This window comes from Triturus cristatus, chromosome 11, assembly GCF_964204655.1.
Source record: "Triturus cristatus chromosome 11, aTriCri1.1, whole genome shotgun sequence".
NCBI lineage: Eukaryota > Metazoa > Chordata > Amphibia > Caudata > Salamandridae > Triturus > Triturus cristatus.
Window position 1 is genome coordinate 371011180 of NC_140594.1, and position 16770 is coordinate 371027949.

General features: G+C 43.0%; 1 protein-coding gene across 2 annotated transcripts in view; it reads left to right on the forward strand.

Moving 5' to 3' along the window:
• The window catches only part of LOC146784205 (zinc finger MYM-type protein 1-like), a 282641-nt gene that overhangs the window by 237000 nt on the left and 28871 nt on the right, over positions 1 to 16770 (forward strand). Inside the window, exons 2-3 of one of the 2 annotated variants that reach the window (XM_085634237.1) lie at positions 4681 to 4797; positions 5198 to 7543. The exons of the other annotated variant lie outside the window; for it this stretch is intronic. Coding sequence (XP_085490363.1) covers positions 5237 to 7351 — 2115 coding nt within the window. The 5' untranslated portion in view covers positions 4681 to 4797; positions 5198 to 5236 and the 3' untranslated portion in view covers positions 7352 to 7543. Of the gene's footprint in view, positions 1 to 4680; positions 4798 to 5197; positions 7544 to 16770 lie in introns of those variants that run through there. 2 annotated transcript variants of the gene reach the window in all.

The window sequence follows — 16770 nt, forward strand, 5'->3', positions numbered from 1 at the left end:
ACACATTTATTAGGCGTCATATACACCTCCCCCCTATTGATCAGTAGCAAGGTTGAAAAATGAGTTAATACTAACATACATCACTAGTACAAATCAGGTAGTAGTAGAGTAGACACTAATAGTTATATATGATCATTGTAGCCTTTGCTTAATTAGCCCTAGCCATGCTACAATTTTACCTTTGTGTCTTTTATTTTTGCACATGTGACGTTACCTTTACCTTGCAGCTTCTTAAGACACCTTTGAGCCCACATGACCTGCCTCACGCTGCTACTGTCTAGTCTACGCGCTGCGTACAAGCGGTCAACAAACATTAACAAGCCACTTTTTTAGGAAGAACTGGTGTACTACTGTTACTGTTAGTCCATATTGCATATCCATAAATGCTACACTTTTTGGCACGGCTGAGAAATGCTTGCAAGTTGCAATATACTAACGCACACCATTTCATTTTTCACATTACAGACGCAAGATTCCCTTCTACGAACCAGAGCTTCTGAATGATGCAACAACTACCAGTACTAGGTTCTTTTAAGGTGAGGGGTCCCTTCACTCACATCTTCATTTATAAATGGATATAAACTAAATTGCTATGGGATGGTGGTGCTGCCTTCCACCACTGTTCAGTTATCATGATTTAATTCCCAACTGTATAAGTGTAACAATGTATATTGTTTTAATGTTATTGATTTTCTGGTTGGTGCTGCATTTATAAGAAAACAGTGTAAAGACCTTCTCAAATTGAAATAAACATTTTGAACATATATAGACTTGGTGGTATTTGGTGTGGACTAACTTACACGAGTGAGCAAATTAAAGTAAGGGTGTGCATGTGAATTGCTTCCACGACTGAGAGGTTGGGTGTGTTATGTTCTGGGTTGTCTACTTTTTGGGTATCTTGGGGGGAGGGTTCCGAGACCTAATAGTTATGACAAGACAGTACTATAGTCAAGCAGTGGAATTGTGGTGGGTGCGGAATTTCTGATTGAGGTGTGCAAGGAAGGTCCAACCTACCATCGCCAACATCCTATTTTCTGGTGCAAATATCTGTGTATGTGCAAGATCCCTACAACAGTAGTATGTCCTATAGGGTATCATATCAAAATAGTAATAAATCTGGTAGGGCTGTTGTTGCTGTGAATTTTCAAAGCCTCAAGATCAATAAGAGTAAAAGTAGTACAAGACGACGACCCAACGGATTGGACTCAATGGCTCGAGCTACTGGTGAATATGAGTTTTATATTACAACCCTTCACAAAGAGTGGCACTGGCCAACTGGGCAAGACTAGGTACTACAGTACAGACAGACTGATAGTATGTAGTAGTAGTAGTACTCAGAGTCATCATAGCGGAGGCAGGGATAAGATTTTTGAAACCGTACAGATCGAAGGATAATTGGTGGTAAAAAAATAGCATTTGGAAACAAAAAATAGTTCGGGAAAAATATGGGGCAGTACAAGTTATGGAATAAGAAATATTATTAAAAACAAGAAGACTTACTGGGGCCAGCAGAGGAGCCCTCAGCGGTGTCCTCCTGGTGGTGTTCTGTGTGTCCCGCCGACTGCCCAGTCCCTGTCGGTCTGCCCCTGGGTGCTGATGAACAGGAAAGATATAAGAAAGAGACAAACATTGATGGATGGTGTCAAACAAACACAATATTTTTCAACAACGGTCAAAAAACACTTATGTAAACAACAATTGCAATAACTAAATTGACCGATCTCATCTGGTCAACAAGTAAATATCGGGGGATTCGCAGTTCGACTACTTAAGTTACTATTTATCAACAGTAATCCAGTCTTCCATTCTGATTCCAGAATACCAAGTTACAACTAAGCCTAAGTACAACGTACCACCCAACCTAGCCCACCTATTCCAGGCATGCCAATTGTACATTAAGTATGCATTTCCACTGTATTCCCCAACAATGCATATGGTCAAATCATGGAGGACACATGAACATGACTACATGTTTTGTATACACCAAATTTGGGTTTGATTGATTGATGCTGATCTGCTAGTGCTAAGTAACTGCTAAGCCTACCACCACTCATTGAACAAACTAGAAAAGGTTCTAATAAAGACAGCCGTACTACCAGCACGTCACGTAACTGAGTGAGGGGGCATCACGCATACCACTAACAAATTAGAAGTTCATACAAAGTACCTAAACCAAAGTATCAATCCGCCCCTATCTATTAGTGACAGGACAAAGTAAGGAGTGGACTAGAGTCACTGTAGCATTACATAACTTAATTTCTCTAAAATAAACTCGTAAAGAATCACGCTAAGCAAGCGCAAACGCAAAGCTGCAAACAAGTAAGATTAGTAGTAGCGCAGAAGAGCACCTGTGTCAAAAAAAAATCTGACTTTTAAACGTAATTAACCTGGAATGTAAGCAGCAACATTCTAGCTGGTTGGAAGAAAAAAAAGATATTCGCAACATGTAACACAGAGCAGAAGAACAGACACAAAGTAGTAATAATTAAATAGGTACTCACCAAGCCCCGAGACCTCCACTCCCAGCAGGTCCAGCAGGTCCTGCTGACGGTCCAAGATGTCGGACCACCGGTGTGTCAGCTGCGCCTGGGTGCTCCGAACACCAGAGAAGAGTGACACTGCCCGGCGCACCTTCCCCCACCGCTGCCGATGCTCCCGGAGGCCGTACCTGGACCCAGGCCTGCCACCTGCTGCCAGAGTTGAGGGGAGGTGGCGCTGCACAAAGAAAATTAGTGCAGCCAACTCCACCGCCCCAAATAAGGCCCGTGCCTGCACCCCTTGTGGGCGCCGCCTTCCGTAAGGAAGGCGGTCGCGGCTCTGGCTGCGCTGGCGAACAGCCCTACCCTTGGACATGGTTCTGGGGACGGGGCGGGAAAGAAAAGGTAAAATAAATAAAGGAGTAAAGGAAATAAATAGCAGGCAATAGAAAGAGAAAAAGTAGCTAAAAAACCCCCAAAAAAGTAGACAAAAACCAAAAATATAGAGGCAGGAAAATAGTTAGAGAAATAATAAGTAATAAAGATCCAAAAAAAGTGGCTATAAACAAAGGATTGAAAAGATTTTGGGAGGATTCAAAATCAGGCCCCAGAACCATGCAATAGAGTGAAAAACAAGATGGCTGCGCCCATTGCGACCACGTGCGCAAGTTCGCGCAATATTTTCTTCCGAGCAAGCAAAAAGCAACGCGATCAAGTAAAAGCGGTCGCAAACAGGAAATATCGACCACGAACGGGCGCGAACATGCATTGCGCGACACGGAACAGGAAGTAAGCATCGCGAGAGGGCGGGACAAGTGAAAACAAGATGGCCGCGCCCGTGAGCAACCGCATGGGTAAATTGGTGACCCGCAATCACGCAGAAAATACCGCGAACAAGGGAGAAAAAAACTTCTGTGTCTTTGCGATATTTCCGGCGTGTTTGCCGAGATTTTCAGCATTTTCGTGATAATTTGCAAAAGTTAATTTCGCAAATTCCGCCCACCCCTACTGGAAACCAATTAAGTGCCAGTGCTCGCCTCAAATTAAGCACTTAAAATCGTAATAAAGTAGTGGATTTGTTTTCCTAGAGAGAGGCTTCATCTGTAATCATTGAAGGCGAGTGGCGGGAGTAGCAGAGGAAAGTGTTGCCTTCCCTGTAGCGGTGCTTATTGCACACCAGAGGCCAACAACGATTTTTTTAAAGCATGGTAACAGCATGACTGTGTAGTTCCGGAGTATTTGTTAACTAATACAAGTAATATAGTAAATATAGTTCGTTACCCATAATTATAACGTGAATGAAAGGCTGAGTGCATGTGACGTGAGAAAGTGAGCGCGTAATGCACACAGTGGTTAAACAACTGTGGCAAAGAATGTCCCTGACAGAACTTACTACTAACTGCACAGTTTTTAGCCCCGAAATGAAAGCAAATTATTATTTAACAAAGGTAGGCAGCAAAAAAAGCTCAATCATACGCCAGGCAAACGAAAATTATTAAACTCTTTTTTTTTTTTTATTGGAAAAACTATTACGTAGAGTGGAGGCAACCATCATCTTCCAGATTAAAGAAGGCACCCAAAATAAGACGAAGCTGGGGCGATACACCCTGCCCCCGCCAAACTCCATAACGCCCCTACGCAAACCCCACAACTGTTTGCTTTCATAATAACGACTTTTTTTTACTAAATAATGGCACACCCAAAAAAAATAGAAATTCCACGATGATATCTATTCATATTAGCATTAACGTATGCATTTATTCATTTATAACTCCAAGATTTTCAAGTACTTGCCAACAGGCTGGGCTGTGATTACAGCAAATGTACCATAGATGTTTTTTAAGGAGTTGTCAGTTTTTTAAATTGTGTCTTTTAGATTTAGAGGGAATTTGTCCTATCCGTTGGAACTCAGAAAGCTAATGCAGTTTTCTCCATTAACATTCCTGTTGATTTCAAGAACTGTGTGGGTTGAAAAACATTTAAGGAATAATGCTCATGTTTTTGTAGCTGCTGTTTCAAAAATAGATGCACGTCCACCACGTTAAAGCCACTTGGCATTTCTTCCTTTAGTCTGTTCAGTTCTCTGCTCTAAATCCCACATCAACGTACTCTGTAACTCAAAGAAAGAAATTGTCAAGTACCAGGAAGAAGCTTAACACATCCATCACATATTTTAATAAATTGTTTCTATTTTTATTTTCAGCACCTTCTAACGCTTGACAACCATTACCAAATTTTTGGTCATATTTCCGGCGAAGAACAAGACCTCCTTTGCTGCTCTTTCACCCCGGCTACGACCCAGCAAACACCAGAGTTAAAGGTAAGGAAACTGATGCTATTTTTTTTTTAGATTGGAGTTAGGGCTATGTGTGTGGTCACTATACATGGTGGTTGGGGTAGGCACACATTCTGAACATTGTACCCTCAGTGGATGGAATTTACTAACAGCCTTAGCCCTGTGATTTGGCAATAACGGTTGTTAACAGCACTATCTATCCCTTGCCTTGTTCAAGGCCCTCAAGCAGTGTCTGTTTCAGTGCCTTCAGCAACCACTATGGCACACAGAGGCAGCAGGCAGTAAGGCTGTATTTTTAGCAGTCATGTTGTGCAAAGGGGAGCTGTTGGAGATTTATTGCGATACTGCACAAGATGTATGTATTTATACTGAAATTTGATATTATTGCACCGCACCTTATATGTTGTACTTTGATTATTGACAGGTTTCTTTAATATATATTGGTAAGGCCAGCATCGGCATCATGAATACAGTACAAGAGCTGATTACAAGGTCATTCCAGGCACGGCCACTTGAAGAGAAAATACATTTAAAGCAATTGGGACCTCATCGGCCTGACCTAAAACTACAGCAAACTTCCCAGGACAGAGGAAAAATGTCCACACGTACATTCTCAAACGCCTGGTACACAAAAGCTGATTGGCTTACAGGGTGCCCTTTAAGAAATTCTCTGTTCTGCTTCCCCTGCTTGCTGTTTGGTGGTGAGTTTTCTTGGACAAATCAAGGAGTAACAGACTTGAAGCATTTGTCTGAAAAAATAAAGAAGCATGAACGCACAAGAAAGCATATGGAAAACCTGTCTAGACTGGGAATGTTGGGGGAAGATGCACCAATTGAGCAGCAGATAAGTGATGCATACCGCAAAGCAATACAGAAACACAATGAAGCAGTTGATAGGAACAGACAAATTCTATCCAAAATAATTGATTGCATTCGTTTCTGTGGTGCTTTTGTACTGGCATTGCGAGGCCATGATGAATCAGAAGGTTCCCCAAATCCTGGAATATTCAAAGGCCTTGTGGATTTAATAGCAAGCATAGACAAGGATATGGAAGCACATTTAGCAAGTGCTACAGTCTTTAAGGGCACCTCTAAAACAATACAAAATGAACTTCTTGAGTGTATGGTCGAAATTATGAGAAGCCATATTGTGCAAGAATTGCAAAACACAGACTTTGTGGCTATTCAGGCTGATGACACCACTGATGTGGCCACTAAAACACAGTCCGTATTAGTGTTTCGATACATTGACAATGATAGACAAGTTGTGGAGAGGTTCTATGGTTTCACACATTTAAGAGACTCTAGTGCAGAAACCATTACTGCAGCTATACTGCGTCAACGGAGCTTAATTTTTCCAGAGCTGCCTCAAAAAAAAACACGTATTGCGCAAAGCTATGATGGTGCGTCCGTAATGAGTGGAAGCCTTAGTGGAGTTCAGAAGAGAATTCGAGATGTGTACCCTAATGCTCATTATGTGCACTGTTACGCTCACCAACTTAATCTTATTATGCAACAAGCAGCATCAAAGATCACCGAGACACGCATTTTCTTTCAGGATATAGGAGGCATGGCAGCATTCTTCTCACGTTCCCCCAAAAGAACAGAAGCACTTCATGAGATTGTAGACAAAAGCGTTCCAAGGGGATCCTCAACTCGTTGGAACTTTAACATCCGTACAGTCAACCTAATCTATGAACATAGAGAGGACCTTCAGAAATGTTTTGAAGCCATAGAAGACAATGATGAGTTTGATTACAAAAGTCAGATTGAAGCCCGTGGCTTTGCTAGAACACTACAAGACAGAGAGTTTCAGTTCTTACTGTTTTTATTTCATGATATAATGGTAGCTGTCGACCTGTTATACAATCAGTTACAAGCACGAGAGATGGATACTGTCAAAGTGCAAGTATATACTACTATGTTTGTACAAAGCATAAGCAAAGTGAGAGATGGGGTTGACAATTTAGACAGCAAACTGCCAGAGCAATCTACTTTCTCAAACCACAGGAAAAACATCACCACTCTGGTCCGAATTGCAAAGGAGATCTGTGACATTGTAATTGTGCAGGCAAAAGAGCGTTTTTCTTTCACAAAACATTTGGTGAGTGCCACATTATTTCAAAGTCAACAGTTTGCCAAATATGATGAATCCTTCCCGGAGCGTGCTCTGAATGAGGCTGTGGGAGCTTATCCTATGCTCAATAAAGAAGGGCTGAGAACTGAGTTGACTGTACTGTACGCAATGCCTGTGTACCGGAAGGCCACAAGTGCCTTGTCTTTGCTGGCTTTAATACATAAACTTAATATGGAAAAGTCACTTAGAGAGACAGTGGCTTTACTTAAAATTGTCATAACCACTCCTATGACAACAGTCGAGTCAGAACGATGTTTTTCAGCCTTAAAGAGGATTAAGACATTCCTGAGAAACACCATGCTTGAGGAAAGAGTCAATGCTTTGGCAATGCTCTCTGTAGAGAGCAAGCTAGTTCAGAAAATCCCGGACTTTAACATTAAAGTTATTGAAAAGTTTGCTGCTCTTAAAGAGAGACGTGCTGATTTCATTTACAAAAAGTAAACAATGTTGAATGCTGCTACTTTGCAACCAGTTTAGTTTGTTAAATAAAAAACATCTGTGAGTGAGGTACTCAGAAATGCATTGTATCTCGAAGTCTGTTATGAAGCTCTGTGGTTATACTGAATAAGCAGCTACCTATGTTATATGACATCTCTTTATTAATGTTATAACTGCACTTTCACAATTGCTTTATTAACCTTCCTGCTTTCTCAAATTTGCTTGAAAATGCACCATTTTTCTTCTCTTTTTTCAAAATTTTCTTTGGGGGAGAACCCCCCCCGAACCCTCCTTATAGGGGTTTGGGCTCGCTCGCTACGCTCGCAACGGTGCAGTATACCAATCATTTTACGCCTCACCACTTTCAAATGTCACCAGCCGCCCCTGTGGTAGAATAACAACAGGGGAGATAATCCAGTTTTTAATGTGCCTAATGCAGATCACAAGTTTGAAATCTGGCACCAGTAGCCCCGCTTTTCATCATTCTGTATTTGATTAAAAATGTGACCTTTCAACTCGGTAAAGACAAAATCTTTTACAACGAGCTGAAGTATCAGGTCGGTGACAGCTAGCACTATATGAAAGATATCCATACATAAAAGTACATCAAAATATAGCTCTATGATCGTCTAGCAATGTATCAGAAAACCATAGCCCCAGTTGTGCCTGGGTGTAAGACTGGCTGGCGCAGTAGCAGCAGGCCCCGCGAGGAGGCGTCTCTAATGCTCCCAGTTGCGACTGAATCTGGATTATGACTTGGGGCACAGCAGCTGGCGGTAGGAACAGCGCATGTGTAGGTCGAGCCCAAAGAGTTTGGAGTGCACCTTATCCTCCATTCACGTGGTGCTGCTCAGTGGTAGAAATAGAGAACAAGCATTTGCAATGCAATAGGTCTCGCAAATGACAATGCCTTGTATTTATGTGTTTTGAAAACCTGCAGGCGGTGCGTAAACACCCAGTTGGTACTTATAGTCGTTGCTTACGAAAAGCTAGGCTGGCAATAAAAGAGGCGCAGTTACTGACAGCCTTGCTTCTCGTAAGCAACGACTATAAGTACAAAGTGCGTATTTATGCACTGCTTGCAAGTTTTCAAAACACATAAATAAAAGACATTGTAAACAAAACTACACTGATCAACCGCTACAAGGCTGATATATTATGAAATAGGAGACTTTAACCAGTGCTTTAAATGGGCCAGTACTTACCGATACTGAGTACCGACACTTCTAAATTTTTGGCGCTTGAGTACCGGAACTTCTCTTTGTCCAAAGAGAGTACCGGTACTCTTGAGAATGTAAGCCAAGCTCAGTGAAACTGCCATTTACAAAAAAGCGTAACACAGCTGACAACGAGTGGGTCCGTTTTCCTGAAGCACTCTGATCGAGTGCTAATCTCCCCGTTGAATGTGTTAATTGAGCCACGGCCGTAGGCATTCATTCAGAGTTGGCAGGAAGTTTGGGAGGGGCCAGACTCACACTGTGATGCCTGACACAGTGTCCACTCATGCTCTTTGTAGTCCATAGAACTGTAGGTGTGAGAGCAGGGCCTGCTAACAGGCATATCTCGTGACTCTCGGGAAATCGAAGAGGCAGCTTCCTGCTGGCATAGCAGACTGCAGCAGCACTTGTTTGCAACCAGACTGAGGAGGAAGGTGGCGATAGTGAAGCTGTAGCACAGCACATAGGATCAAGGTTTAGTAATGAGGGCAACAACTAATGTACGTGTTTCTAATATACATGTACTGAATGCCCTGTCTGCGTGCATGAATGCTTAAATGGTGCCCCTGGCCTGATCCCTTTGCACTGCCCATAGCTCCGCCCTCTAGACCCACCCCAAACCCCACCCTCTAGTCCACATCTCAATTTGGTGAGTACCTGCACTTATTTTTTTCCATTTAAAGCACTGACTTTAACACTGATGATTAAAGCAGGTCCAAAAAAACAGAATGACACTTTGTGACGGCTAGTTATGTATCTATGCAAGACTACTTTAATGTGTTAACCTAGCTGGGACAAGATCTAGTTCAGCTGTTCTTAACCTGTGGTCCGTGACGCTCACACAGTGGGTCCGCGTCTGCTTAGAAAATTGAATATTAGCTGATTAATAACCTGCATGTGAATAAACAAAATATTTAAATGTTCTATAAATGTGAAGGAATTGCACTTGGAGGACAAAAATTAAGTTGATATTTTCAGATTGATTCGTGAGAGTAATGCAACTGCATCAAACAGAAAATAGCATGTACGATGGGTGGCTTCAATTGAACTTGTAAAAGCTCCTACATTTCTTTTAAAATGTTGCTTTTTAGGTCTCGCTGAGTCAGCGCACATGCGCTGCTCGGAGAGACTTTAGTAGGTGAGTTTTCAAAGTGCTGCTGCCTGGCGACAAGCTTGCGTTCACCCGAGCGTGCACGCGCGAACCGCCAGCCTTCAGCAGCACTTTGAAAACTCACCTACTAAAGTCTCTCCGAGCAGCGCATGCGCGCTGACTCAGCGAGACCTTGTAGCGTGTTTTCTTTACTTTTGGTATAATCGCGGCACCCGCGCCTTACTTTTAATGTTATACGTAAAGCGCGAGTGCCGCGATTATATCAAAAGTAAATGAATAGGAAAAAAATCTGTTTCTTTACTTTTGCTATAATCGCGGCACCAGCGCTTTACTTTTAACATTAAAAGTAAAGCGCGGGTGCCGCGATTATACCAAAAGTAAAGAAATACATTTATTTTCTATTTCTTTATTTTTGGTATAATTGCGGCACCCGCGCTTTACTTTTAACATTAAAAGTAAAGCGCTGGTGCCACGATGCTTGTTCTTTATTTCACTTCAGCGCGGTGAGGATGTGCTAGCAAGGACCAGACCCCTGTGTGCTGTTTAGGTAATAGAGCTGTGCGGCTGCTGCTGCACTCATAAACATACTTTCCAGCGCTTGTCTTATGCATCCTCAGTTTAATATATATTATTTCTTATTGAACCAAACTATTTGCCTCTAATATCGCCCCCTTTCGTTTCCTCAACTTTCCCACCATATTTTCCAAAAAGTGGTTTCTCCTATTTTCTCTTACACCTGTACATTAATCGATTTATGCTCATGTTTTGTGTGTCTAACGCTTTGAAGTGAGCAACAAGTGAAATGTAAGCACTGTAAACGAAACTCCCAAAGACACATGTTAACTCCTTCACTTCCAGGATGTAAAAGCCTTCTTATGCATTTCATAACATATCTATTCTAGAAGTCGTAAGGTCAGGGCTCCAGTCAAAGCCTTGAGAGGGCTTTTTCCTTTCTCTCAGGTGAACATTCATCATGTATATGTGAATTTTATAGGTAAAAGACATATCCTGATTGAAGTGTTGCTCTCTCTGGGAGACCGAAATGTAAAGAGGGAGGCCTATATATTTTTAAGAATCAAAAGGAAGGTAGTGGCACTCGTGCAAGCACGTTATAACACTTTAATGAATAGTTAAGTGTGACGTCATTAATACAGCACAAAGACACCATATTTCCAAGTACTTCACAGATAAGTTCTCCAATTAGACCACAGGTCACTTCAGCAGTTATGTGGGGAGCACTGAGCTCTTGTTACTACCACCCTCCATTACTCAGTATAATCAGGGCCACTGGAATGATTAGATTCTGCGACTGCTGCTTTTTCGCATTATTGATTTTCCGCATTTGCCACATAATCCATCATCTGCTGCCCCTAGCCTGCAGATGTTAACAAAAAAATGTTTCTAGCTCCAACGGATTAAAAGTTACTAAAACATGTCAACGTGTGTTTTTCGCACTGGAATTCCCTTCGCAAAGTTTGACGAGTCACCTTTAAGTTGCTTACTCTTTTCATCAAGAGGATAAACTACTCCAAAGTTTTTTTTTTGCTTCTGCAAGCTTCTAGAAACTCTCCTCTTTCGTAAATTACATTGATTCTTTCCAACTGTGTAGATTCATGATTCTGGGTATTTGTAGGAATTAATAAACTATAAATCAAATCTAACAAGGTGTGTGGAGATCCTCGGGCGTGGAGAAGATGGAGGAGCGAGGTGGGGAAAGTAAAACGAAAGGCTAGAAAATGCACGGGTGGCTGGGAGGAGACATGGTTGCTAGGTGCTGCCGCTGTTGCTAGGGAGCGAGGATAACATCATTGTCCCTTGTCAGCCTTCAATGATTTATCTTTTTCTCAATGCTTGACTCTTCCTCCCTGCCCGCTATCAGAATACCTTTCTCACACCTCACATCACTATCTGGAGTTTTATGTGAAACTCAGCAGCTGATAAAACAGCAACAATAAATCTAATCTAATGTTGGCACAACAAGACGTTTGGTTCTCAGAATTTAGCCCAGAGCACCCTGAAAGAGCTGGGGTTTGATTTGACAAATACGTCAGAACTCATATTAGCAAGTCTGTGCATATTCTTATATCTTTGCTCCCATGCTCATGTAAAGCGCCGCGAAGATGAAAGTCTGGTGCCAGTGTGCCACGATTATACCAAAACAAGGGCATTTTATAGTCCTTATAATGGGGAGCCGGATTCTTCAGGGTTCAAAACTGTGACCGGTGGGTTCCACAGAAACAGGTGAAGCAGGGACATTAACTGAACTACCTTACAAACAATTGGAACTATTTTGTATATAGCATAAAATAGTAAATTAGTGCACTAGACGAACATGCATGAGTTCCAATTCGATTGTAAGATTGTTTTTGCTACCGGCAGAGCCCCAGCTCTGTGTCATACCTTATTTAAAATTCAATGGGTCACCATCATCCACTTTACTTAGCTGTTGAGGGCCTATTTTTTGTGGGATATGAGATTTTTTTCACTGCCTGATATTAACCCTTCTATCTCGCGCTCTGCTGGGACTGGCCTTCCAGTGGCACAGATCGAGGCGCCTCAGCCTGTAGTGATAAGATGTAGACCCTTGTTGAAAGCGTACTACCGAAGGGGATAGCACGCGCTCTTTTAGGCGAGCTTTCGTGCTGCTGAATGTTTATTTAGTAGCTGAATCTGAGCTGAAGGGAGCAAATCCTCCCATAGGCAGGCACATCCATATGGACGCTTGAATCGCATCTTGTTCTCACCGAGCAGTACATAGCAGCAGAGTCAGGCGATCAGAGACCCCGAATTTTGGTTCTTGTTGTTCAGGGCAGACAGGGCACTGTAATAGAATCCCAATTAATCTGAGAATGTTAACAGATGCGCATCACTTTCATACATTCTTAAACAAGCATTGGCATAGCCAATAGGTCTCGCTTTCGGGACATTATAAGTATTTAGTTAAGCAGCACAATATCTTTGGTGCAACTACATCAAGTGCTGCATGGCTAAATACTTATAAGGTCCCAAAGGCGAGACCTATTGGCTATGCCAATGCTTGTTATATTTGAATATAATTAAATATTTAATCATTTGTGTTTTGCCTGATCAATGCTTGTTTCTTTATTTGTGCATGTTGTTTTGCGGTTGAAATCATCAAAACTGAGACGGTGTGGGTCTCTGGCTTCCAGTAATGGTGTTAGTGGTGGCGGGGAGGCTGGCTTTGGATTCTATTATTGATTCAGTGGAGGTCTCGAAAAGTCTAAAGGTTTAGAACTAAAGGCCTAGTTATGAAGTCTTTTTTCATGGAAGCTCCAATTGCAGTTGTGTTTCTTTTAAGTATGCAGTTGGGAGTATAAGCAATGTGCTTTCTCCAAACCCTAGTAAATGGGGAATTCGTAAAAAGTAAGAGAGAAGGATTGCCAGAGGCTAATCCATGAGAAGTTTTGGTATGCTGCAGGTAGTAAAACTGCAAAAAACAAGGGGGGGAGTGGAGAGGTACTAATCAAAAGTAGTGGAGGTGGATACGTCCTTCTTCTGTAGTTTACAAACCATAAAGATCCACCCTCAGAACAGGTTCAGAAAGAATATTTTCATGTCCTCCCGGGTAATGTATGTTTCCTACAATGGTGGGAAAAACACACAGTGTTTTGAAAATACCCCTCACACACCATAAGGAATCTTGGTGTCATGCTTCATCATAGGGGTCTTCCCGCCCCTCTACGGAACAGGGCGTGCTACAACCTACGATTATGTGGGAGCACCTTTTTGTTGTGAAAACAACTATGTGTTTTGTAAGGGAGTGAGTGCGAGGGTCAGGAGTGGATGGGTGGGTGAGGTTAAAAAATACCTGGCTCGTCGGTTTAGAAAATAATTTTTAATATACCTGTGAGCTGGTATTATTAAAATGTGGGGGGGGGCGGAGGTAAATATGCCACAATGAGCTGTGCCTCCTAGGTCAGTCAACATGTTTGGCAGCTCCCCAAGCTTCTTCTTCAGGACTAGTGAGATCCCTATCTACACTCACGAAATTATGTGGAGTGCAAAATTACACTAATAGTCAAGAATTTCAGTGCATGTCGATTCCCAATGCACGTGTTTGATACCTGATTAGGTATCATGAATCAGTTCATTTGTATTCAAGAGGTAAAATGCCCCATGAGCCTGTAATGGGGTGCCTGTATTTGCAACTGCTCCTGGGTCACTGCCCCGCTGTGTCTGGCCTCCAGCCGATCATGACCCGGGCCCACCCTAAGCCCTGCCCGAAGCTAAATAAAGCATCACCCACTACCAAACACATCTGCTAAACCAGATAAATCTCGAACGAGGCTCAGTTCTGCTTGCAGCTGAAGGTCCTGTCTGAAAATGCCACAGGAAATACCAACCTGAGTACACCCTAAGCGTTATCAGCCTTAATGAATGCTGTCATGGACATAAAGTAGGTTAACAACATCCCACCTTTATTCACCTGCATTGCCATGTTCTCCTCAAAAGTACTACAAACGGATCCTGCAAAAAGAAAGGCAAGACCCGGTTTATTTTGGAAACTACCTGAGAAAATAAGCCCAAGGGCCTGACTTAGAAAGCTTCTTTCTAGGAGTAACTGAGTCTCACCAACCTTAGAGGTTTGTTGCACCAGTATACCCTAGCCAGATTCACAGACCATTTTTCGTGAATAGTTTCAGGGTAAGATATATTTTCTCACAAAAACTGTGGGTAGGTCTTACTCCTAAAAAGTCATGCTAAAGTCAAGCTTAAGCCTATTAGGACTATGCTACACCTACTCAAAGAGATGCTTGGTGAATCAGCTCTGGTTATGTAGAGGTAACTCACGCGAGCAAGGAGTAAGACAGACCTATTCATAGAAAAAGCTTTGTGAATTGAGACCGACAGCATCAAATGAAACCACATCTTCCGCTGTTTTGTGAGCATGGACCATTCACCATCAAGAAATATGACAGGCCCGTACTCTTTCTGCCTTCACCTTTCTGCGAGAATAACAAAATAACTCTCCCTCTGCTGCAGCTGTGAACACATTCATTTTTAGGTCTCGCCTGAGCCAGCGCATGTGCTGATCTAGCGAGACATTTAGGAGTGGAGTTTTAAAAGTCCGACCACAGCTTTGCGTGGCATACAGTGTGCGGTTACGCGCACAGGCACGAGCAGAGGCGCCATCTGGCTTTCCTCTCACTCAGCCAAGCGCGCGCGCGCCTCGCTTCAATGCCCCTCCCCCACCAGACATTTAGGAGTGGAGTTTTAAAAGTCAGAAAACAGCTTTGTGTGGCATACAGTGTGCGGTTATGCGCACAAGCACGAGCAGAGGCACCATCTGGCTTTCCTCTCGCTCGGCCAAGCGCATGTGCCTCGCTTCAATGCCCCTCCCCCACCACAGTGCGCATCTCGCAGCTTGTTTTTCCTTCTGCGCGATGTGCACGCCTTTCATGCCAGGCATGCATTGTCAAACTTCCCACAAACATACATCCCTTGTGTACATGCACCCATATGTAGCCCTCACTCAGAACTTTTAGATAGGACACATACATTCCCCCCAGCCAATCCATGCAACTGGTAGCCAAGTAAACTCTCTACAGCGGCATTTGGCACAAAACGAGTGTCACAAAGTAGGCGCATACATTCCCTCTCAACAGAAGAGCACACACTCTGGCCCCACGGGTGAAAGTGTGCACTCTTCTTCTAAAATACAAGCCCACGATCCTCCCGAACACATAACCACGCGCCTTGCATCCACACTCAGACAAATGCACCCTGCTTCACAGTCTTGTGTTTCCCACATAAGTGCTTGTGCAGGACCCCTCATTCCACACACACACAATGCCGTCTCCATAGAAGCATGCACTGCCCCTTGCAGTTGTAAACTCCACGACTCATAGCTGTTGCAAACTGTCCTGTCATGTGTTGTCCCACTCACTCCTCTTCCCTCCTTCACACCATCTGTTTCACGTGTACATTTGCCAGTAAGTTCCTATGGACAGCCTGCTCAGCCCATGCACAATGTTTCTTGATAAGACGCTTGTTTTTTTTGCTTTTTGTGTTTTTTTATTTTTAACAGCGTTTCATTTAGCAGAGATGCCCTTGCGACGCTGCTGCTTTGGACTTCTGTGAAACATACGCACGGTTCATTTCACAATCGTGCACAGAGGCATTGCGGCCTAAACGTCTGGTCATAAAACACGTTGTTCTGTTAGTGTTGTTAAGTGGGCCTGGTTATAGCAGCCAGTCGGCGTCAGGCGCAGAGAAAGAGCTTGGTTTTGAAATTCCACATTCTAAAGCAATAACATTCAGGTATGTACATCTTCTATGTTTAATGACCCCAGATGCGAGCATGGCTGTGCCACACAGGCAACCCTTACAGGACTCTATTAGCCCAGCTGCCTTTCTGTGTACACTTCCTATTCACAGATGGGGCCCGAGTGCAAAAATAATGTGACGTTCTCGCAGTGCCAAAAAGGATGGGGCACGTGGGCAATGGGGGTGGAGAAGAGGAAACTGGAGAGGTTATTACTCCTGTGAAACACATCAGAATGCCCAAAAAAAGCACACGCCACTCAGCAGGAAATGCTCGACAAAGCTGCAAGTTTTACAAATGTACTGAACGTGAGGTAAACAACTATGAATATTTTGGACCTCATCAATTTATGCCATGAATATGTAGCCAATGTTAAATGTTCACTAAATGAGAATCCAGACTCAGAGCTGCATAAGTGGCGTAAATACAAAACAAACTCCACCCTTGCACCTGTATGGCATAGGCAGATTCATACCCTGTGAAAGCTTCGCATGTGATGGAAGGATGATACAATCAGAACCAGCACCTCTGTGTGCCTGTCAATGCTTCCACATCCTCGTGCCGTTGTGTGTCTGCCTGGGTCCTATATCTATCCTTGTCTATCTGAACAAGCATTGGCATAGCCAATAGGTCTCGCCTTTGGGACCGTATAAGTGTTTAGCCATACAATAGTTGATGTTGTTGCACCAAGGATATTGTGCTGCATAACTAAATACTTATAAGGTCCCAAAAGCGAGACCTATTGGCTATGCCAATGGTTGTTGTTTGTTCCAAAGTGTTCTGGTGCCCATGTGCTTAAGTTTGTGCT